Source organism: Protomyctophum bolini, assembly GCF_963924005.1.
Source record: "Protomyctophum bolini genome assembly, chromosome: 16".
Lineage (NCBI taxonomy): Eukaryota > Metazoa > Chordata > Actinopteri > Myctophiformes > Myctophidae > Protomyctophum > Protomyctophum bolini.
The window spans coordinates 25,085,132-25,106,352 of NC_137877.1; the positions used below are offsets into that span (position 1 = coordinate 25,085,132).

Genomic DNA, 21,221 nt, shown 5'->3' on the forward strand with positions numbered 1-21,221 from the left:
TCCCTCTCAGTCAATGTGGCAACCCTGGTGTTGTGGGTCCGTTCCTTCCTATGCTAATGTAGCTTTGCACACAACAGCTAGGAGAATGCAGTAAGCTGCAACCATGCTGTAACCAAATTGTATAGGGCACATTTTGTTGTGTTGCAGCGGTAGCTAGAGGAAGCATTCCAGTGGGGTAACGGTGATAACGGTGGCCTGTGATGCAGGTGTCGCTAAGGGACGGAGGTGCGAGGTTAATCACTAATAAATTGATTATTAATCATTAATGTGTCAAATAGGAGAAAGGGCTCCGTTATGCCCTCCATATAATTATGGTCCATGCCTGTGTGAAAAGTGGGAGTGATGCGTGCAGTTAATGTTGAGATAATGCGCTGTCAGTGACATTCAGAAATTCAGACATTCGCTTATTTATAGATAGATGTACTGTAGACACTTGTTGAATGTTGTCAATAGAGTATCAAACAAGCTGCAACCGTCCATTGTCCAGATGCTCAGAACGACTCTGCTTTTCAGTCGGATTGGTCAGTGTGCTCACGAGCACTCCTGCGCTCTCGAGAGGGTATTTCCGAAAGCATTATACTTGAAGAAGTCTGCACTTTGTCTGATTGCCTCATTGGCTACAGGTGCTCAGCTACAGTCAATATTATGCAGCAGAAGAACAAAACAGCTGAGTGGTTTTGCAATGCAAGACTTTTAGCTCGGCTTGACATTTTTTATTGTGCCGCTATTTTTCCTTTTATTATTGGATTTCTTCCCTGGACACGTCAGCGCTCAGGTATTCCTCAGAGTACAGGCCTCATTATGCACTGCTACAATGAGAGAGTGGGTGTATTGTGAACCCAGGGTAATGTATTGTGTGCACTGTGCAGGGATTGCTTATGGCAATTTGAGGGTCCTTGGAAAAGCTTGGGAAAGTCCTGGTTTCATGCATAATGGCCAATGATGTGGTGAAAATAAGTGAACCATAGAATAAGTGAACCAACTGGAGACAACACAAAGCACTACAATGACGTGCACAGAACATTTTGCTGAACCATAAAAACATGAGATCTGTTTTAAATCCTAAGATATGACCTCAACATTCAGTCTTTCTCAAATGTTCAATCCTAATAGAACAGCATAAGAGCCAGACGCAATGGGTTAGAGAAGTAGAAAGAAACAGTTGCACATCTAATGCACAATGCGTTCTGAATGTACTTGAAGTGGTAAGAAGACTGTATACTATAGAATGCGGTGACAATGTGGCAGCAGTGGACATAAATAACAAAAGTATAGGTGACAGCCTGCCATCGGTTTGACATCCAGCTCTCTCTCATGCACGTACAGTACGTGCGCGCAGGCAAATACACACTGTAGATGTAAAACACATTGTACCTTTGGATAAAGATGCTATATACAGTATCTGCCTGTCTGTCTGTCTGTCTTTAATTCACATCCAGTAAAGACAGTTTCCTTGAGGTGGTGGTGAGCCAGATTTTGTATAGGGCACCCGAAAAGGTTAGAAACAGCTCCGCTTATACATGCGCTCCCTTTGTTGTTTCTCTCACCCACACACTAATCAATAGTTCAATAGTTCGAAGGTGACCAAAACTCAATCAGCTACTGCAGGGGCTGCGGCCAGGATCGAGGCATATCTATTGGGCTTTTGGTGTCCCAAAGCGTCTTGGTGCTAATATAATCTCCTTTCCGCCAATAGATCATTGCTCATTCTGTGTCAATTGACTGCAAAAATCTTGCAGAGTAATTGCATTATGCAAATGTGAAGTCTCGCACTCAGCATAGTTGTGTGTGTGTGTGTGTGTGTGTGTGTGTGTGTGTGTGTGTGTGTGTGTGTGTGTGTGTGTGTGTGTGTGTGTGTGTGTGTGTGTGTGTGTGTGTGTGTGTGTGTGTGTGTGTGTGTGTGTGTGTGTGTGTGTGTGTGTGTGTGTGTGTGTGTGTGTGTGTGTGTGTGTGTGAGACAGATCGTATACTGTGTTTGTGCATGTGAGTGCCTCGGCTTGTTTCGCTGGATATGTGTGTGCGTGCTTATTGTGTGCTCTCATTGAGGCAGGGACCTGCTTCTGACTGCAAACAAATATGTAATGTGTGGAAGGTCAAAATGTGCTGTATTAATCTTGTTGGGGAGTCGTTATGGTAATGTGCGAGCGTGTGCATTTGCGTGTGTCCTGGCTGTCGGAAACACGGTGGCCCTCTCAGCTTTCAGTAGTGGAAATTAACGAAGTACATTTACTTTGTTATTTTCTTATACTCCACTACATTGGATCCAAATATTGTACTTTTATTACACTACATTTATTTGAAAACTTTAGTTACTAATTACTTTGTAGATTTTGATTATTATTACAAAACATACATTAACCACTTCAGCCCCATTTGAGTCTGGCTTATTAGCCAGGCTAAAAGACTTGGCCTTGTCCGTGGCTAATGTTACATTTTCTGTTAAATGTACATGCCATTATGATGTTCTTACGATGTTCTTGTCATAAGACCAAATTTACTGAATGTCAAGTCTCTCAAATCTCTTCAGAATATGACACTTATTTACTACGACACTATGGGATATTAGGAGTCCACTAGTAGCCTACTTGTGGTTCTCAAATGTTTGTTTGCAATTAAGGACCCCCATAACTCGAGTGTACAAATCGATCCAATTTTTTATACTCTCATACTCAGTTACAGACCTTTTATGGTCATTCAGAAATCAGGGCTATGTCTTCATGTATTTCTGGAAATTATATTGTCAGCTCATTCTATATGTCCGTGGCAAAAATTGATATTTTTCTTTTAATGTTTTTTTTTGTGGCTTTCGCCTTTTATTTTTTATGGAGGGACAGACAGGCTGACAGAAAATAGGCTGACAGAAAATGGGGAGAGAGATGGGGGGAAGACATGCAGTAAAGGCCGTCGGGATCGGGAGTCGAACCCTGCCAGACTGCCAGACTGGGTTACCAGCCAAGGTAAGGACCACTGAGCCATGGCCCAGGCCCAAAAATGGAATCTGACAAAAATGTCCACCACATTCCAGCATGGTGATGACCCCTGATTTTGGCTATTTTCAAAATATCTTTGAGCGGTGCACACCGCTCCAATGTCCCTACAGTAGCCTATGTCCCTATATCCCTATGTCTGTCTATTTGGGGTATGAACAGCTGCAATACTGCTGGGTGACCTAAAGTGGCACTGTTGAGCAGCCCAGAAACGCACGCACGCACACACACACACACACACACACACACACACACACACACACACACACACACACACACACACACACAATGCACCGCTCAGTTCGCACAGGTACAATTTTATACATTTGAAAACTTTAAATGAGGCATTCTGCCCAATGAGTGTTATCTGTGGTACTTTAAGTACCTTTTACTTGTAACAGAGTATTTCTGCATTGCGGTATTGATACATTTACTCAAGTAAAAACACAGTAGAAAACACACATATCTTCTCCTGCAGTACTTACTCCACAGTCTCCTCCCAGCTGCACCACAGTCTCTGGTCCAACTCCTCCATGTCCAGGCGGAACTTGGCCAGGCAGAACTCCTCGATGGCGTACTCATAATGGGGACCACAGCCCAGCACCGACACACACTGGCACAGCACTGCTAGGGGACGAGAGAGAGAGAGTAGGGAGTAGAAGGGAGGGTATACGAAGGATGGGAATAAGAATAGGGAAGAACAAAAGATGCATGAGACGGCAATGACAAGAGAGATAGAGAGATATTGTGGACACACACACACAAACCTTCATCTGTCTTATCTTGCTAATGGTGAACAGAGTTTACAGAAGCTTGGTTGGAGACCTACTGCCTGCTTCTCTGTGGCAAGATTCAGAATAATTGAAAACAATGAAGGTTTCTTTCTTAATGACCTCTGATAGAATGGGTTCATTGTAAGTGAGGAGAAACATGAGTATAGACTTTAACACTAGTGTATATTGTCTTAAGACTGAGAGTGCACAATTAATTTCATTGTATTTCATTGTATACAAACATTGTATACTACAATACTCTCTCCTCACAAATAAAATGTGCTGGTTAAAAAGAATGACCAAAACACAGGATGGCAGGATGGAAACATGAACATGTAAAGCTGTTTACATTGCTTTCCTTGCTTCATCCTTGTTTACAGAGGATGAGGTTTATCTACACTAGTCGACAGGACTAAAAGGGGTGTGTGTGCGTTTGCGTGTGTGTGTGTCACAGTGGGCTCAGGTACATCTTTACGCACAGCCGCGTCAGAAGAACCTGACGCCCGGTGGATGGAAAAGAAGCTCCACCTCCGCGGCTGACTGACGCGACGGACAGATTCCCGGAAACGCTCTCCTCCGCGTCAGTCAGCCATGGAGGTGGAGCTTCTTTTCCATCCACCAGCTGTCTAAAAAGCCAGGGTTGACGTCGGGCGTCAGGTTCTTCTGACGCGGCTGTGCGCGAAGGTGTGCCTGCGGGGTCTGTGTGTGAATCGGAATGTCTCCTTTTCTTCTGCTCCAATTCTTCTCCGGTACAACATGTAATGGAGCCTATTCCTTTCAACAATGGAGTTACAGAGTGAGAGAGAGAGAGAGAGAGAGAGAGGGGTAGGAATGTAACAAATATTGTCATGAAAATCTATGTGGTATGAAAGTCTTCATGGCAAAAGTTTGTCCGGAGTCTTTGCACAGATGTGTGTGACTGTATATCATACATAAAATAGGAGAGTGTGTGTGTGTGTGCGTTGTGTTAGGGAATTCACTTATCGACATGACTTCATTAATACGAGTTGACTCGATCCCACCAGCCTGTATCGACAGTTGTTTTTTGCTTTAGTTTTTTTCCTCTCTTTTTTCATGTGATTGTGTAGGTGGGCTGTGGACACGGAATGCAAAATCTGATTGGCTTAGCCTGATAGTGTATACTACATTTACCAATAATCACCCACTCTGGGCAAGACCTATGCTGTAGAGTGTATCATTTTTTTAGGCGGAAGTTGCGGAATTTTGGCCGCTCAAGGAAATTACATTGACGCTTTACAAATCAGTTTAGATTCTCTGTAAATGAAACGTGTGTTGTGATTGGTCCGCTGATACACTCTCTGCCTTAGGTCATGACCAGGCTTTTATCTTCACAGATGAGCAAGGCTGGGACCGAGGCTAATGATAACCTTATGCGTAACAAGGCCGGGTGGTGTGCCCAGTGGAGGGAAAATGGAAGAAAATAATATGTCAAGAAGGCAACAACAATGGCAGACATGGCGGCGAGAGAGAATTCAGCAGGTGAAACCTCACAGACCCCGCGAAACTAACAGCACAACCACAGGTCACACGTGTGGAAGTACTTCACTCTAGATGAAGAAGAACAAACAGTGGCCTCTACACTCTGTAAGACGATCTACGTGTACAACAAGAATACAAGCGTTATGCTCGGCCATCTGAAAAGCAAGCATCCAGGTACGGATGACGGCGGGAGTGGTGACAGTCGCCCAGTGCAGACGTCCATGTGCAGCTACGCCAAAAAGCCTCTATCAGACCAGAGAAGACGGCAAATCAAGGGGTTTACTTTTCAATTTCAGACGTCAGACCTTTGGCTGCAGTGCAAGGGGAAGGCTTCAAAGCGATTGTGAAATATTTTGAACCGGAATACACAGTCCCGTGCCACACAACTCTGTGGGCTAATATCAATCGAGAGAGTGACACCCTGCGAGCCAGGATCAAAGAGGAGATGAAAGGCAAGAGTGTGTCACTAACAACGGACCTGTGGACATCCTCAACCATAGAGCGGTACATCACGGTAACTGCCCATTACATTTCAGATGAGTGGACTATGAAAGCCAGAGTCCTGACTACCTCCCTTATGACAGAGCGACACACAGCTCCCAGCATCTCTGCTCGTCTGTCTGCAATAATCAAAGAGTGGGACATACAGGCATTTGTATGGTGCATGAAAATGCCTCAAATATGAACCTGGCCTTGGAAATGTGCGAGCTATCACCAAAAGACCTCGGATGTGCACGCCACACTCTACAGTTGGCAATAAAAGCTGGATTAGTCCTACCTGAAATCGCCACGACCATGGAGCTGGCCAAACGTATCCTACAAGTCATTTTCGCCACTCAGCCACAGCAACTTGCGCTCTGAAGGCAAAACAACAGCATGATCTCAAAGTGGCCAAAAATAAACTCCAAACTGAGGTTCGGGTGGAATTCCACTTTCATGATGCTTGAAAACTGCCTGAGCCACTGCCGCCTGCTGCTACAGGTAATGTTATAGGCCTTGATGTGCAGTCTATTAATACATCTGTCCAGTGAAATTACTTTTGTCAAAATAGAGCGTCGCAGTCCCTCCCCCTTTCAGAACAACGAGTGGCCCAGGAAATGAATCGCAATGCATTTCGACCATAGGCATTTCTTAAATTATGAATTTAAAGACCTTTCAAGCGTCGTACGAAGCCAACTCTTGTCGTGACAAATCATGACAACACACACAATATTTTGGACCAAACAAAGAATTAGAAAGTAGAAAAGAATGGCAGGTTACAACACTTTTTTTTGTTGTTTTTCTTCTTTGTAATTATTTGTTTGGTCCAAAATATTGTGTGTTGTCATGATTTGTCACGACAAGAGTTGGCTTCGTACAACGCTTAAAAGGTCTTTAAATAAATAATTTAAGAAATGCCTATGGTCAAAATGCATTGCGATTCATTTCCTGGGCCGTTGTTCTGAAAGGGGGAGGGACTGCGAAGCTCTATAGCCCACGTCTTATTATAACAGTCAGCTCTACTATTGGTATAGAGCACATTTGGAGTCATTATTTATAATGAAAAATAATGCAATTGTTTTCAATTAGAATGAATTACTCCAAATTTGATCTACCAATAGTCCGAGAGTGGACTGTTAAAAAGGTTAAGTAGTTACTGCATGCGTAGCTATCACGGTTATTGTTAATTTATTATACAAAAAAAAGCTTTCATTTTTATATCGATATTTATTTTGTTATTTTTAAAACTATAATTACCTTGGTGACTATGGAAATGTAGACCCAATCCTTAGTAAAATTTGGCTGTATTTTTGGGTATGTGGTTATGGTGAAAGTAAATTGATCAGCGTTATTCATTTCCATTGCAGGTGAAACTGAAAATTACGAAGACGATGATGATGATGATGACGATGACGATGATGATATCCTAGCTTTTTACGTCAGGCCTGAATGGGTTAAGCTGCGTTCAGACCTGAATATATATATTCAACTCTACATCTGACCTCAAACCTCAAACCCTTAAGCTGCGTTCAGACCTGAATGGGTTAAGCTGCGTTCAGACCTGAATATACTGTATATATTCGCTCGGTTCGCCCCGTTTGTGCCACGCCAGGTGGCGCCGCGCCCGTTCGCGCAACTTCTCGTCTTTGCATTGACTTTGTATGAAATTGCGGTGCTCTAACCATCCAAGTCTGAACGCACCTTTAGATCTCGGCGGTTTCTCCGCGTCCTTACCGCACCGATGGGCAACGCCCAAAGAGGGTCTTTTGTGGGGTCGCTAATATTGTGAGTTTTTCATTGTTACGTCCGTATAGCCTAATAATTCATTAGGGTTCAATACTCACATGGCGACAGGCAGCCTCACTGTTCTGCCAGGGATGGACACTGTGATTATAGGGTGCGTGTTTGTGTCAAAGGAGCGCATTGTGCTGAAACAGGCCTCCAAATGGCAAGGGCTGCCATGACATGCTCAATTATATGCTAAAACCAAGATGCAGCAAAAATATAACACAGCTTCGTTTCTCTTGTTTGAGCGTTGTGTTGTGAGCAGAGCGGCAGGGCTACTCTCTGACCCATAGAACAAGCCTCGTGAGCAGGATTCTCCCCATTCAACCAGCTGTGCAGAACTCCACATTACTGCTGACAGTTTTACGTTTATTTTTTTTTATTTAACTTGCTGAGGAAATCCAACACGAATGAAACGCTGACTATATTATTGATGTAAGTTCAGCGATATGTAAATGTGATATGAAATCCCCAAATAATAAAACCATGCCAAACGTCACAAAGTGAGAAAGCTCATGGGCTCCCTCAGAGTTGGTGTCAAAGTGTACTTGAGCGAGACACCTCAGATGCTAATTGCTCCCGATGAGCAGGTTGGTGCCTTGCATGGCTTCCTCCGCCGTCCATCGGTGTGTGAATGTGTGTGTGAATGTGCATTGTAAAGCTCCTTGGATAATAAACGCACCAGTAAATGCACCATTTACCAAATATCCAGTGTAGTACAGTAGTCAAGGCCATAGGAGACAAAAGCATGGAGGATTTGTTCCAACCGCTGGAAGCTTAAGAGGGAATTTGGGAACCCATTTGACTTTATAGTAATGGGTGCAAACTGCAAAGTATAGAGAGAAACCTTTCCTCTCCATTTTCTACATAGGACTGTGTTCTTTTCTGTCTGAGTAAAGGTGAGAGACAGAGAGGGAAATAAGATGTGAGATATTTCTGATTATGTGCTTGTAAATGAAATGGAACGTGACTTATAACAACCTTTGACCAGTCACATGGTGCTTCCTCTGTACGAAGTCTCCCAGAGCGCACTGGTCTCTATGTAGGAGCTCAACCTGCCTGAAGCTAGCTCGTGTGTGTGCGTGCGTGCTCTCATCTCTTCTCAAATTCTCCTTCCTATGTCACAACTGCCTCAAAGCCTGTATTACATATTCAAAAGCAGCGCGCGCGCACACACACACGCACGCACGCACACATGCTTAGCTCACGCACGTACGTACGTATGTACGACTCCTAGAGTCAGGTTTGACCCAATCATTGATCTGGTGTGTTACATCACAAAGCATGCTGTAACTCATGGCCTTTCATGTTTTCTGGGGCTTTTCCAACAAAGGATTGGAGAACGATACAATGCTGCACACTGCACACAACCTGAGACATTGAAAACGGTTCTGCGTGTTGGTTGGTACTGTATGTATGCTCCAAGGTGACAGCTTGCTTACTTAATCACTTAAATGACCACTTCACCACTTTTCTTTTTTTTTTTTTTTTTGTATCCCACGATTTTGTAACCCAGTTTTCTTTTCACCCAGTGCCAATTATCTAATGTAATCCTGGGTGCTACACTTCCTCTGCCAACCTGGGGGGGCAGCGGACTGACCTCATGCCTCTATGCATGAGGAGTCCAAGCTGCTTCTTTTCACCTGACAGAGGGGAAGTTCCCCGGCCGGACGTAGCGCGTGGAAGGGACACGTTATTCCGACCAGTTCCTTTCCCCTCCATCAGGCGCCCCACTTTTCAACAACTCTTCATATAATTGGTCCTCACTAATGTTCATGATAAAACACCACCATTTGTGGTATTGCAGCTAAAACTGCTTTCAAAGATCAGAAAGAAATGACAAGGACTGCAGCTGGTTATATCAGATTGGTGATTGAGGCTCAAACCATTAGAATTAAAATGTACTTGAGTAAAAGTACCACAGTATTGGTGTGAAGATATACTTAAAGTACCAAAAGTAAAAGTACTCATTAGGTAGAAGTTATTATTATTTCAGAAGTTTTCAAATGTATAAAACTATCGGAGTGTGCGTGCGTGCGTGCGTGCGTGCGTCTGTGTGTGTGCGTACTGTGTTATACTGTGTGGAGAGAGGGAGAGAGAAGGGGAGATGGAGCACAGTGGAGGAGGTGTTTGTTTAGACAGATATCTCGTGTTGTGTTTATATATATATATATCTCTCGTGTTGTGTTTATATATATATATCTCGTGTTGTGTTTATATATATATCTCGTGTTTATAGCAGACTCCTCACTCAAACTTGCACTTGCAGTTTGGGCAACTCCAAACCCCAAACCTTTTATTTACCTGCCATAGTGTCAACACCTTACCCCTGTGCCGGATCGGTGGTTAGACTGGCATATTCGCAGGCCAGATATGACCAAATCGGGCAGTGTTCCGATAGACCTACAGTACCAATACCTCAAAACTGTAAATTACAGTAAATCTATACTGTACTTTACACCACTGTATTTTATACTTTATACTTTTATACTTAGCTGATATATATGTAGATACTACTTTCCTCTATTTTGAAAATCTGCGTTTACAATCACATGCCCAAAATAGGGATGCCAGGTAATGAGGATGACACCAATGCATACGAGTGCACAATTGAAAACAAATATATTACTAGACCTAAAAAATAAAAAAAAACCCTACCTAGCTGAAACATTACATTCAAAGCATAATATTTTGCTGCATTTCTGAGTCCAGAGGGGAAGATGAGAGACTGTAGGGCGTAGGCACACAGTGGGGGAACGAGATTCATCTCACATGACAGTCTGGGAGATGATGATGATGATGATGATGATGGGAGTCTGAATATAGAATAATTACCCAGGGAATGTGGGAGAGACGGAGAGAGAGAGAGAGACAGAGAGATGGGTACAAAATGAGCAAAAACGGGGAGATAACGAGAGAAGAGAGGCAGCAGGAATTCAGATAACAGGAGGGAGGGGTAGAAAACGAAAGAAGAGGGTAAGGGTCTCGTGAGAAAGGGAGAGAAAGGGAGGGAGAGTGCGCGATGAATGGCTATAAGGAGGGTAAACAAGTTGTGCGTGTGTGTGCACATGCGTGCATGCCATTTTGCATCATCCAAAACTCATTCCAAACGCAATATTTGGCGTGCTGAAATGAATACAGAATTTGATGGTGTACTTTTTGACAGTGAAAGTGGTCATAGTGTTGGTGTCATTTTCCATTATGTGACAGGGAAAAGGAGCAATAATTATTTTTTCAATACAGCAATGCATTGATAGATATTAAAATGAAAATGAAAATGAGTATTTACTTGAGTTAATAGTCTGTAGGTGATTGAATGAGAGAGAAGGTGAAGTCAATGTGAGCTCAAGCTGAAGTCGTAAACTCAAGCAAGGAGCTTGAAAACGTAAGCAGTTATGTAGCAGACAAGGTAAACCCAGGGTCGGTGAAGAGCTGTGATATTGCCTTCTCCCATGGTACGGGGAAGGCTAAATGGAACAGTGATTTTTACAATGTTTACAGTGGCTAGAAAGAAAGACATGCAGAATAAAGTCAAATTAGAAAGAAAGACAAAGCAGAAGGAAATGTTTTTTACAGGGTGCATGTCATTCAGCTGTTAAGGCTGCCTCTGGACATGTTTATGAAGATAAATAGCCCTTTGATTAAATGTTGCGGGCTGTGAGAATTTCTGAATACTGCCAACTTCAACCGTCATGCCTTGGGGGCAATACGTTATTATGATGCTAATAATGTGAATGAATTATGACAATGCTTTGCAAAGGGCTGGGCGGTTGATAGCCACAGCATTGTGGCGCCATCTCCAATTCACTGCTGCATTCTTGCTCCGCCACAAGACTGTACTTTTATTGATCCCGCAGGGGGAAATCAGCTGCAGAAATAAGTGTACATAAATATATAACCATGGACAAAGGTTCATTAAGTGAAAGAAGGATCTGCACAGACAGTAATGAGAGTGTACAAATGCATAGTGTCAGTCAGCTAATTACCCAACCCACGAGAGTGTGTGATTCTACTCAAACTGTCATTGATCTCATTCTGACCTCGGACAAATCCATAATCTCCAAGAAAGGTGTTATTGTATGTACAAAACAGTCATATCTAGGGACCTCAAAACCTACTCTAGCGAGGCCTTTAACCTTGAACTGAAGAATCTGGATTGGTCCGATGAGCTCAGGAGCCCACTAGTCGAAGAAGCATGGCTTGGCTTCAAAATCTAATTTACATCAGTACTAAACAACATGGCTCCTTTGAGAACCATCAGGGTCAAAACCCGCTCGGAGCCATGGACATACTGACTGCAATGAAAGCCAGAGACAAAGAATGCTCTGAACTTCTTAAATGCAAGTCCAAGTTAGCCAAGCGCTTCGACAGTGATCTCCAAACCCAACTGGGCATCCTAAAAACCCAACGAAACAAGCTAAGAAACATTGTAACTACCATGACTAAATCCGCTAAAAGTAACTTTATCAATGATAAAGCAGAGGAAAACAAAAACAATCTTCGGGAGCTCTGGAAGCTACTAAACAATCAACTAGGCTGCGGTCAGAAACTAAAAACCAAGTTTACAAATATAAACATCAAATTGAATGACACCCTCATCACTGACAAGCTTGACTAGCCAACTACTTAAACATCTTCTTTACAAACATTGCAACAACGCTGGATAACAAACTGCCCTCCCACTCTGGGCGTTTTGGTGTAGAGCACATCAAAGCCTTCTACAAAAAACTAGGTAAAGATGATTTTAAGCTGTCAATGGTAAAACTGAGGAGGTACTCAAAAGACTGTGTGCCCTTCAACCCCACATGACGATATACCTCTCCATCAAACAGGGACAGGTCCCCCAAGATTTCAAACTGGCCAAAGTAACCCCCCCCCCCCCCCCCCCTACAAGTCAAGTCAAGTCAGCAGGGGACCACGGTGGAATTTCATATATAACTGAAACTCTGATATGAGAGCGAGAAAGAGGGAGAGATCTTGAAAAAAGCAAGAAAGAATTGAATATATTAAAAGGAACTGTGATCTCAGCATTGGATAATCTCTGTGTGTCCATTCCATCTCTCGCTCATCCTTCCAACAGAGAAGGATACACATCTTTCACTTTCTCCTACCTAAGCACTCTTAGCATTATTTGTATTATTGAAGTCTCGGGCGAGCCTCTCTGAGGTTGAATGATCATGTCTTGGAAGCAGTGGTGGAAAGTACATTTACTTAAGTAAACTGTTGAGGTATTGGTACTTTACTTGACTATGTCCAACTTATACTCCACTACATCTCAGAGGCAAATTCTGCACTTTAGTTACTACTTTAGTTACTAGTTACTTTGTAGATTTGGATTTTTTTTTACAAACCATACATTAACCTAGCCTGACTCTGCCAGATTGCTGCAGTATTCCCTCCTCTGCCTGCATCTGGTCTCTCTCAAGCAGAAACGATTAACCCGAAGCAGTTGGACAAAAATCTGATAACTCTATAATACATTTCGAGTTGTAGTCTTGTTAGGTTGTTTACATTTGTTTACATTTGCGCTGTGGCACAGCTACAATATGGAGTCAGTCTCGCGTTGATCCCGCCTCTAGCGGCCGCATATCGCTCCGATCAGCATTTGATCGGAGTGCTTCGTCTTTGCCCGAGAGAGACCATATGGGAGCAGGAGGAGGAACTCACTGCTGCCGCCATCTGGCGGAGTCGGGTTAACATTAACCTGCTATTTTCAAAAGATTATTATACATTTGAAAACTTATAATGGGGTATTCTGCATAATGAGTACTATTACTTTTAAGTCAATTTTCATTACCGGACTTAATGGAGTAGTTTACAGTACATTGCAGTATTGATAGGCTACTTAATTTTTTTTAGTAGTTTGCTTAAACAGGCCATTGAGTTCGTGTAGGACCCAAATGGGATATGGGCCACATTAAAGCCAGATTTAGACTTCATTGTGTGACAGTATCCTCCTGGGCCAGTGTCCCGCACGGTGTGTTGCATCACGACACATTGTTGTTCTGAGCTTGTAGATTAGCTGGATCCGTTGTGGGACAGCATTTTATCAGTGAGAATATATCAAACTATTCATATAGATGATGATTCATGCAGCTTGATGCCTTTATTCATGCATGAAAAATAGACTTTTTCAAATTAATGTATTATATTGTGATCTGCTATATTTAATGCCAGATTTATTTTGGCTGCATTTAGCCACTGCCAGCCTTTTTCATATTTGCTTACCTTTTAAGTATAGTCACAGAATATTCATCTTCACTACGATCGTTGTTAATCTGAGAATTTGCGCTACACGTTTGTGAAAAAATTAATAATCCGATCAATAGTTAGTCCGTTAAAAATGTAATGGTTGTCGTTGCAGTAGAGGAACGATACAGCAAGAGCGATATGAATGCTCTTATCTAGAACAGTGGTTCCCAAAGTGGGGTCCGGGGACCCCCAGGGGTACCTGAGGGAGTTCCAGGGGGGACCCATCTATTTTGTTCATGTTCATAAAGTGCTAAAGTGTTTAAAGCAGTGGTTCCCAAACTTTTTCATGTCAAGGACCCCCAAATTGACACTACTTAGCCTGTGGACCCCCATTTGAAAAGATATGCCAGGGACCCCCATAAGAGAAGACGTACACATTTAGACATCTACATTTAGACGTCTACATTTAGACGTCTACATTTAGACGTCTGTATACATTTAGACGTCTGTATACATTTAGACGTCTACATTTAGACGTCTACATTTAGACGTATACATTTAGACAGTGCCCCCCCGAGTGCCTCCCCAGTGTCCCCCCGAGTGCCTCCCCAATGCCTCCCCAGTGTGCCCCCCGAGTGCCTTCCCAGTGCCTCCCCAGTGTGCCCCTGAGTGCCTCCCCAGTGTCCCCCAGTGTCTCCAATAGCAATACAAGAGCAATAATACAAATTAATCTTAATGTATTAATCTTATTCATTAATTAATCAAATTAATTAATTAATCAAAATTGCGGCCTGTGCCCAGCACCATGCCAAAGCTTTTTCCTGCAGGAAACACTGCTTGTGGTTGTAAATATATTGTTATCCGTGTTGCGAGGATGAGGGGGTACCTGGAAAAATATCTACCCCAAAAGGGGTACCTGGTCCAAAAAGGTTTGGGAACACCTGATCTAGAATATTCTCTAACATGGAAGTGGATGGGAAGTCGATTATTAGCGATCACGTGGTTTCCGTGTTCGCTTCACTGGGACTTGAACGCTGAATCATAGGTTAGCCACGAGCGCCATCTAGTGTAAAAACCATTAGCAAAAAGTCATCAAAGTAGTCCTTGGCAGTGGAGAAGAGGGGTTCCATCGGGACAAGCTTCAAGCACACTCAAGCAAGGATTCATTTAAAAAGACTTTATTTACTCAACAGGGCTATACACTTTAAAAACAATTAAAAGCCATCAAACGCCGACCAGTTTCATCAGGGCATGACACGTCCTGAAGAAGACGAAACGTAGAGTGTGTCCTAGAGCTTGTCCCAATGGGACCCCTCTCCTCCATATACAAAATGTTTTAACTTCAAGCACCTCATCATCACGGACTGGAGTCCTGCTGACATCTTTTATATGTCAGCAGCACTCGGCTCGCCAGCCTCTAGTCTATAGTCCTTGGCAGTGTGGGCCTTTGAAAAGTCCTTGGAAGTGAATGAGTTAAAAAGAAAGAAAGAAAAAAAGAAAGAATGTTGGGTAGTTTGGTAGGCCACTGACAAGAACATACAGTACGTGTCTTTAACATGTTTAACAATTGACATGCAATTGGCGCCAATAAAATACAAATAATAAAACATTCAAAGGTGGAGATAATATGCATAAGCTCACTGAATTTGATGCAATTGGGGGGAGGCAATTGCCATCCCTTGGGACCCCAAATTACACCCTTGATCACAACCTCAGCACCACAGAAAGACCTCTGGTACTGAGTAGAATTACACTATCCTAGTAATGTGCAAATTGACGCTACATGGTGGTGAAAAGATGGATGTGAACACATGGGTGAACCTCTTGTTGTGTTTGTAATGATAGCAATTAGGCAATTCAATAGTGCAGAAAATGAGAGAAGAAGTGGCATCATGGCACGCATGCAATGTGCACAGTGGAGCTGCTGGCCAGGTAGTAATCTAGGACTCCAAGTCACTGATGTGTAATTGATAAAGCTTAGGTTTCCCCTCTGAGCCGCTACTGCTTGTTAACAACACTGCATGAGTGACCAAAATAATCTGTGGAAATGGACATAAAGTGACCTATTTCAAGGAGAACCACTATTTTGTGTCATTTGGTAAATCTGTAGAGGAGAAGGACACTTTATCTACTATCCGTTTGGAAACCAATTTGTTTTGTCCTGGTCATTACAGAACTCTTGCATGATGGCCACCAGGTTTGTTCATCTGAATCATTTGACTTCATACTGTATTTCGTGGCTATCTTTGGACTGAAGTACCTGTGTTTCATAAATCATCTGAGTTATATCTGAAGTTAGAGTAGACTGTAGTGGTAAGAGAGGAGCACTGTGGGAGTGGTTCAGTGTGCTGTAATTTTGTTCTGAAGAGGAAGAGAAGTAGAATGTATACAAGTACGTTTTAATTATGGTTTTGGCATTGAACATTGGAACGTTTCTTCTACCAAGCAAGTATTGTTAGCATTAAGTCCCTGTGAGGCTATATGAATCTGAGTGTGTTTCATAATCCAGCAGGGCTATTTCTAGCTATAGACACTTGACTGGTGAGAGGAGAGGATTGTTGGAGAGAAGTTTTGCACAATGGCCTTTTAGGAGACTTTCACAATCCACAAAACCGGAATTTAAAGTAAGGTGATTCATGAAAAAGTTACAACAAGCGCAGCAACTATCTAATTGTAATTCATGCTTTAGAAATGAATAGAAAATGAGTATAACAATATAATTAAATATAAGCAGAAAGGCAGCTAGACAATAATCATGTTTAATCAGAGCATTGAATGCTCTCAGTAGACATGTCTATACTGACCTATACGTACCAAGATCTCAGTAGGCTACATTCTGTGCGGTTGATCACGGCTACCAGCAACGACACGTGTTGTCAACTGACTACGTGGCTATGACTATTAGGGGACTTACGTGGCTGGTTAAAACTGATATGAGGTTAGGGGCCGGTTAAGACTGAGGTTAGGGTTAGGGTTAAAGTTAGGATTAGATTTTTGTGTTAGGGTCAGTAATGTTGGACAATGCTCGTTGTCGCTGTCAAAACAGTAGCTGTGATCAACGCACATGTAGAATGGAGCCTAGGCTACTGAATTTCTCCAAACGTCACAATATAACGTTCTGTGCTGGAGAGAGAGGAGATGATTGCGGTAGGTCAGTAGACTGCAGCAATGCTCTTATGTGTGATTTTGTCCCTTGGCATTCGAATCCGCTACTATAGCAGTATGCCATCAGCAAACTGAGTCATCATCAAATAGTTGCAGCAACAGCTTTACAAGATGCAAACTCCCAGCTGTCCAGTGGGTCTAATTTTTCTTAAAGGCTGTATCTGCCAAAGCTTATTATTAATAATATTAATAATAATAATAATAATAAAGTGTCTCCTTGATCCTTTCTGGTAATATAAACAATTTTTATCTGATTACATACAGACACATGAAATGAATTAGTAATTTGGCCATTCACAAAACTATGCAATTTTCAAGTTGAGGGCAGACTCCATACCACAACTATAATGACAGTGGTGAACAATATCATTAGGATCACAAAATCCATCACATTTTAAAGTGCAACATCATTTATTTACAACCTTTTTAAATAACTTTTTCATTCATCAATGTGCATGCTCACACCATTATCGTTATAGTTATTCTTGTACTCGTCAATCTTTGCGGACGGCCTTTAGTTTATTCCTATCAATCATAATTTATATCTCATCTGAATCCTCTGCATTACATATGGATGGGTTATACTACTATATTGTTTTGTGGGAGGTGGGGTGGTCCTTGAGGATTATTTGAAATCATGCTAGAGCTAAAGGCTGGGAACCACTGGCCACCAGGACACTGCAGGCAGGCATAATTGGTTTGATAAATATTCCACCGACTGGAAAGAACAAAGACAGATTGGGCTTCCCCCAAACCTATCGGAAACACATTCACACACGCAGCAAAGAAGCCAGCTCGGTCTCTTAAAGGACAACTTTAGTTTTTTTCAACCAAGGTTCATGTTTTAGGTTGTTATTAGAGAAAGTAAAAGATGAGTGTTATTTTTTTTCATTTGCTGCTTTCTTTCGTTTTAGGGATTTTAGCTGTTTTTGACAACATTTTATAGCGATTATTTTTTTTATTATATACTTATAGTCCTACTAGACCCCAATAAATGATATCTGGCCACAAAAGATCACAGGATCTACTGAATGTGAAGGTAGCCTATTAGGGGGAAGCCACACTGTGTGTCATAAGGCTCAATATGTACGTTTGACACATTATTATTTTACATATCTGCCCTGTGCTATTTGTGATTAAGAAGCCTAAAAGGTAAACAGTAGGCGCGTGTGTGTGTGTGTGTGTGTGTGTGTGTGCGCGTGCATGCTTGCGTGAGTGTCACAGAGTTTCCACTCGTAAATTACAAAAATATAAAAACATGTGTACGCAAGTTGCCCCCCCCCCCCCACACACACCCATTTAGGCCAATTACTGAAGTCAGTGTGTCGCTTCACAATGATATGCTTAACCATCACACACACACACACACACACACACACATGCACATTTGCACACACTGATTTAAAATACGTTGTTTTTGCTTTGACGACAGTAATCACCTGGCAAGTGACAGATAGCATCAATATGATCTGGATCACCACACAGGTTAATTGCTGAAATGTGTGTGTGTGTGTGTGTGTGTGTGTGTGTGTGTGTGTGTGTGTGTGTGTGTGTGTGTGTGTGTGTGTGTGTGTGTGTGTGTGTGTGTGTGTCAGACGTATACCATCATTATTCCTTGCGCGGTATGTAATCAATGGATGAAATGATTAGCAGACGGTATAAACATTTTTTTGGCACTACATACTGTTATAATCCGGCCTCTGCTGCCTGACTCAGACGACACATATGGGTGCCATTTTTAACTTCCTATTTTCCACTATGTACGAATATATGACAAAATTTAAGAGGTGGAGGTGTGGCAAATGTCATTTTGAAATTATGAAGACGGTAAAATGCGCTCTCCGACACCGTGGCGTGCGCAAAACGGCCCTGAATTAGTCATGGGTGTGTTTAGGGCGTCACCTCCATCAACCCAATCAGCTTGGTGGCTGCCATTCCCTTTAACAGTCAGCTGATCCCCGGTACGATATGCGCAAATTCGGCTTTGCTTTAATAGCGTGCGAGTGGTATTACATTTCTGCAGGCAGGCACCATAGACATGACATGACTTTGTCACATTTGGGTAAATTATTCCTATTGCACTGCATGCTGTCTTTTGTGCCTCAAAAGAACAGATCTACAAGCTGTCACAGCCATGATGTGCACATAGCTTGTAGGCCTATGTCTTTATTTTGTTAAGTAACTTGCCATATTAATTGGAAAGTCATTACAGCGTGGCAGAGGTATAGGCTATACTAAGGGAGCGAGGGAGATATTACGCAGACACATCACTTCATTTGTTTCTGTTCTAAGCATGGGAAAACAGCTGTAAAAGTCTTTATTCTAGTTAATTTGATTCATAAATGAATAACTAAGCCTTTGAAATGGCACCTAGTCCTACCTTTCACATCGGAATGGAACTGCGCGAGCATAATATAGGTAGCATATAAACTGTCTAAAACTGTATAAAAATCCGCAGCAGGCGAGCTGTTTTGTCTCAGAGAAATAAATAAATAGGTCTATAAAAAATAATCCCAAAATAAGCTATATACCATTACGCATACTACGTACACTGTAGCGTATAACAGTAGAACACACCAGTGACACCACTGTGTATGGGTGTGACATACATACTACATCTGTGCATACGTACGCAGTGTGAAATGTTTTTCTTTTCAGTAGATGGCATCAACACATCTCCACCAAACTGTCTCTCTCTCTCTCTCGCGCGGTGGTAATTAGTACAGGCAGTGTGCATGTGGAATATCTATTTCTGTGATGTTTAGCATCATCCGTTACCACCCAACCATTATATAATGAATTGGTCAGTGACTGCTGTGCCCTGACTCTGGTGTAATAGCTATCAATTAAATTGGATAAAAATGGTGTGGGTGTGTGTGTGTGTGTGTGTGTGTGTGTGTGTGTGTGTGTGTGTGTGTGTGTGTGTGTGTGTGTGTGTGTGTGTGTGTGTGTGTGTGTGTGTGTGTGTGTGTGTGTGTGTGTGTGTGTGTGTGTGTGTGTGTGTGTGTGTGTGTGTGTGTGTGTGTGTGTGTGTGTGTGTGTGTGTGTGTGTGTGTGTGTGTGTGTGTCTCTTCATGCAGTAATGGGTCTCCCCAGGTTGGCAGAGGGAGAGTTTGCACCCAGGATTAGAGTTTAGGCAATTGGCACCAGGTGAAAAAATGGCTTATACATAAAATCGTTGGATATAATGTAGACACACACACACACACACACACACATTTACTAATCTATTGGGGGTGGGGTTATTTATGTTTTTCAACAATTGCGAAACTACGAGACAGTAAAATAGGACACAGAGGTTATTACTGCCATTGCACATTTCATGAAGCTCCATGCATCCCACCTCAGTCTTTTTAGTGCCTGGCCAGACACTGAAGAGTACCGCCATACATCACGTCATGGACAGACGGACACTGAAACCTCTCGAAAGAATTCAGTGTTCTCATGTTCTTCCCCTAAAACCAAGTGGAGACATAAATCTACACCGCCTTTTCTTGTTCTGCCAAAGTGTCTGGTTTTACACCAGGGGCCCTCGTACAGGAGACTAATGGTTTTACACCAGGGGCCCTCGTACAGGAGAATAATGGGCTCTGTAGCTTCACATTCCTCGCTCAGGGGGCCGCAATTACTTCTCTTCATGTCTGTCTGTCTGTGCGTCTCTCTCTCTTTCTCATTGTGTCACTCATCTTGTCTTTGTCACGGTACGCAATAATGCATCATTATCTTGCCGTTTTTTATACTTAGTTTGTCCACTTTCTTATGTTTGTTTATTCAACTTTCCGCATGAATGATCACAGGTTTAAAAAGACAGGTGCCATTAAAAACACTGAATTATGTTGCTGATTACAATACAAAACCTCAGATCTAAAATGCAATTGCCTACATCTAAAGATCCAATAATTTAAAACACAAATCTAAAAAATCCACTATCATTTATGAGTAACACTATAAAGGCCCCTACCAGGCTACCAATGTCATCATGACTCAGTTTCAAATTTCACATTTGCTATACAGCTAGAAGGAGAATTGTGGCAAAGGGTGCATTGTCCAAAGACATGGAGTCTTTAGTTTTATAGTGGAATTCAATGGGCTCGGATCGGGCTGGAATCTTAAGATACATGACAACTGATTGCCGATATCACAGGTTGGCCACATCACGTCCGAGATCTACAACAATTGCATACATCCGAATGATTTTACTTTTTATGTAGTTTTATCTTTGGGCAGCTTCAACTATCCTACAAGTGAAATCTACCACTCCAGTTGTTCTCTCTGCTCTCCGCCCACACCCTCTTGCACACTACATGTAGGTAATTTTATAAAGATACTATTACTATTG

At 42.3% G+C, this 21,221-nt stretch overlaps 1 protein-coding gene across 2 annotated transcripts in view; it reads right to left on the reverse strand.

Moving 5' to 3' along the window:
- Nucleotides 1-21,221, reverse strand: part of LOC308330709 (receptor activity-modifying protein 1) — a gene marked incomplete at its 3' end in the record, with an annotated part of 46,827 nt that overhangs the window by 12,212 nt on the left and 13,394 nt on the right. The window contains exon 2 of one of the 2 annotated variants that reach the window (XM_080785685.1): nucleotides 3,473-3,611. In XM_080785685.1, coding sequence (XP_080641811.1) covers nucleotides 3,473-3,611 — 139 coding nt within the window. Of the gene's footprint in view, nucleotides 1-3,472; nucleotides 3,615-21,221 lie in introns of both variants that reach the window. The other variant, XM_080785684.1, reaches the window with a different exon arrangement.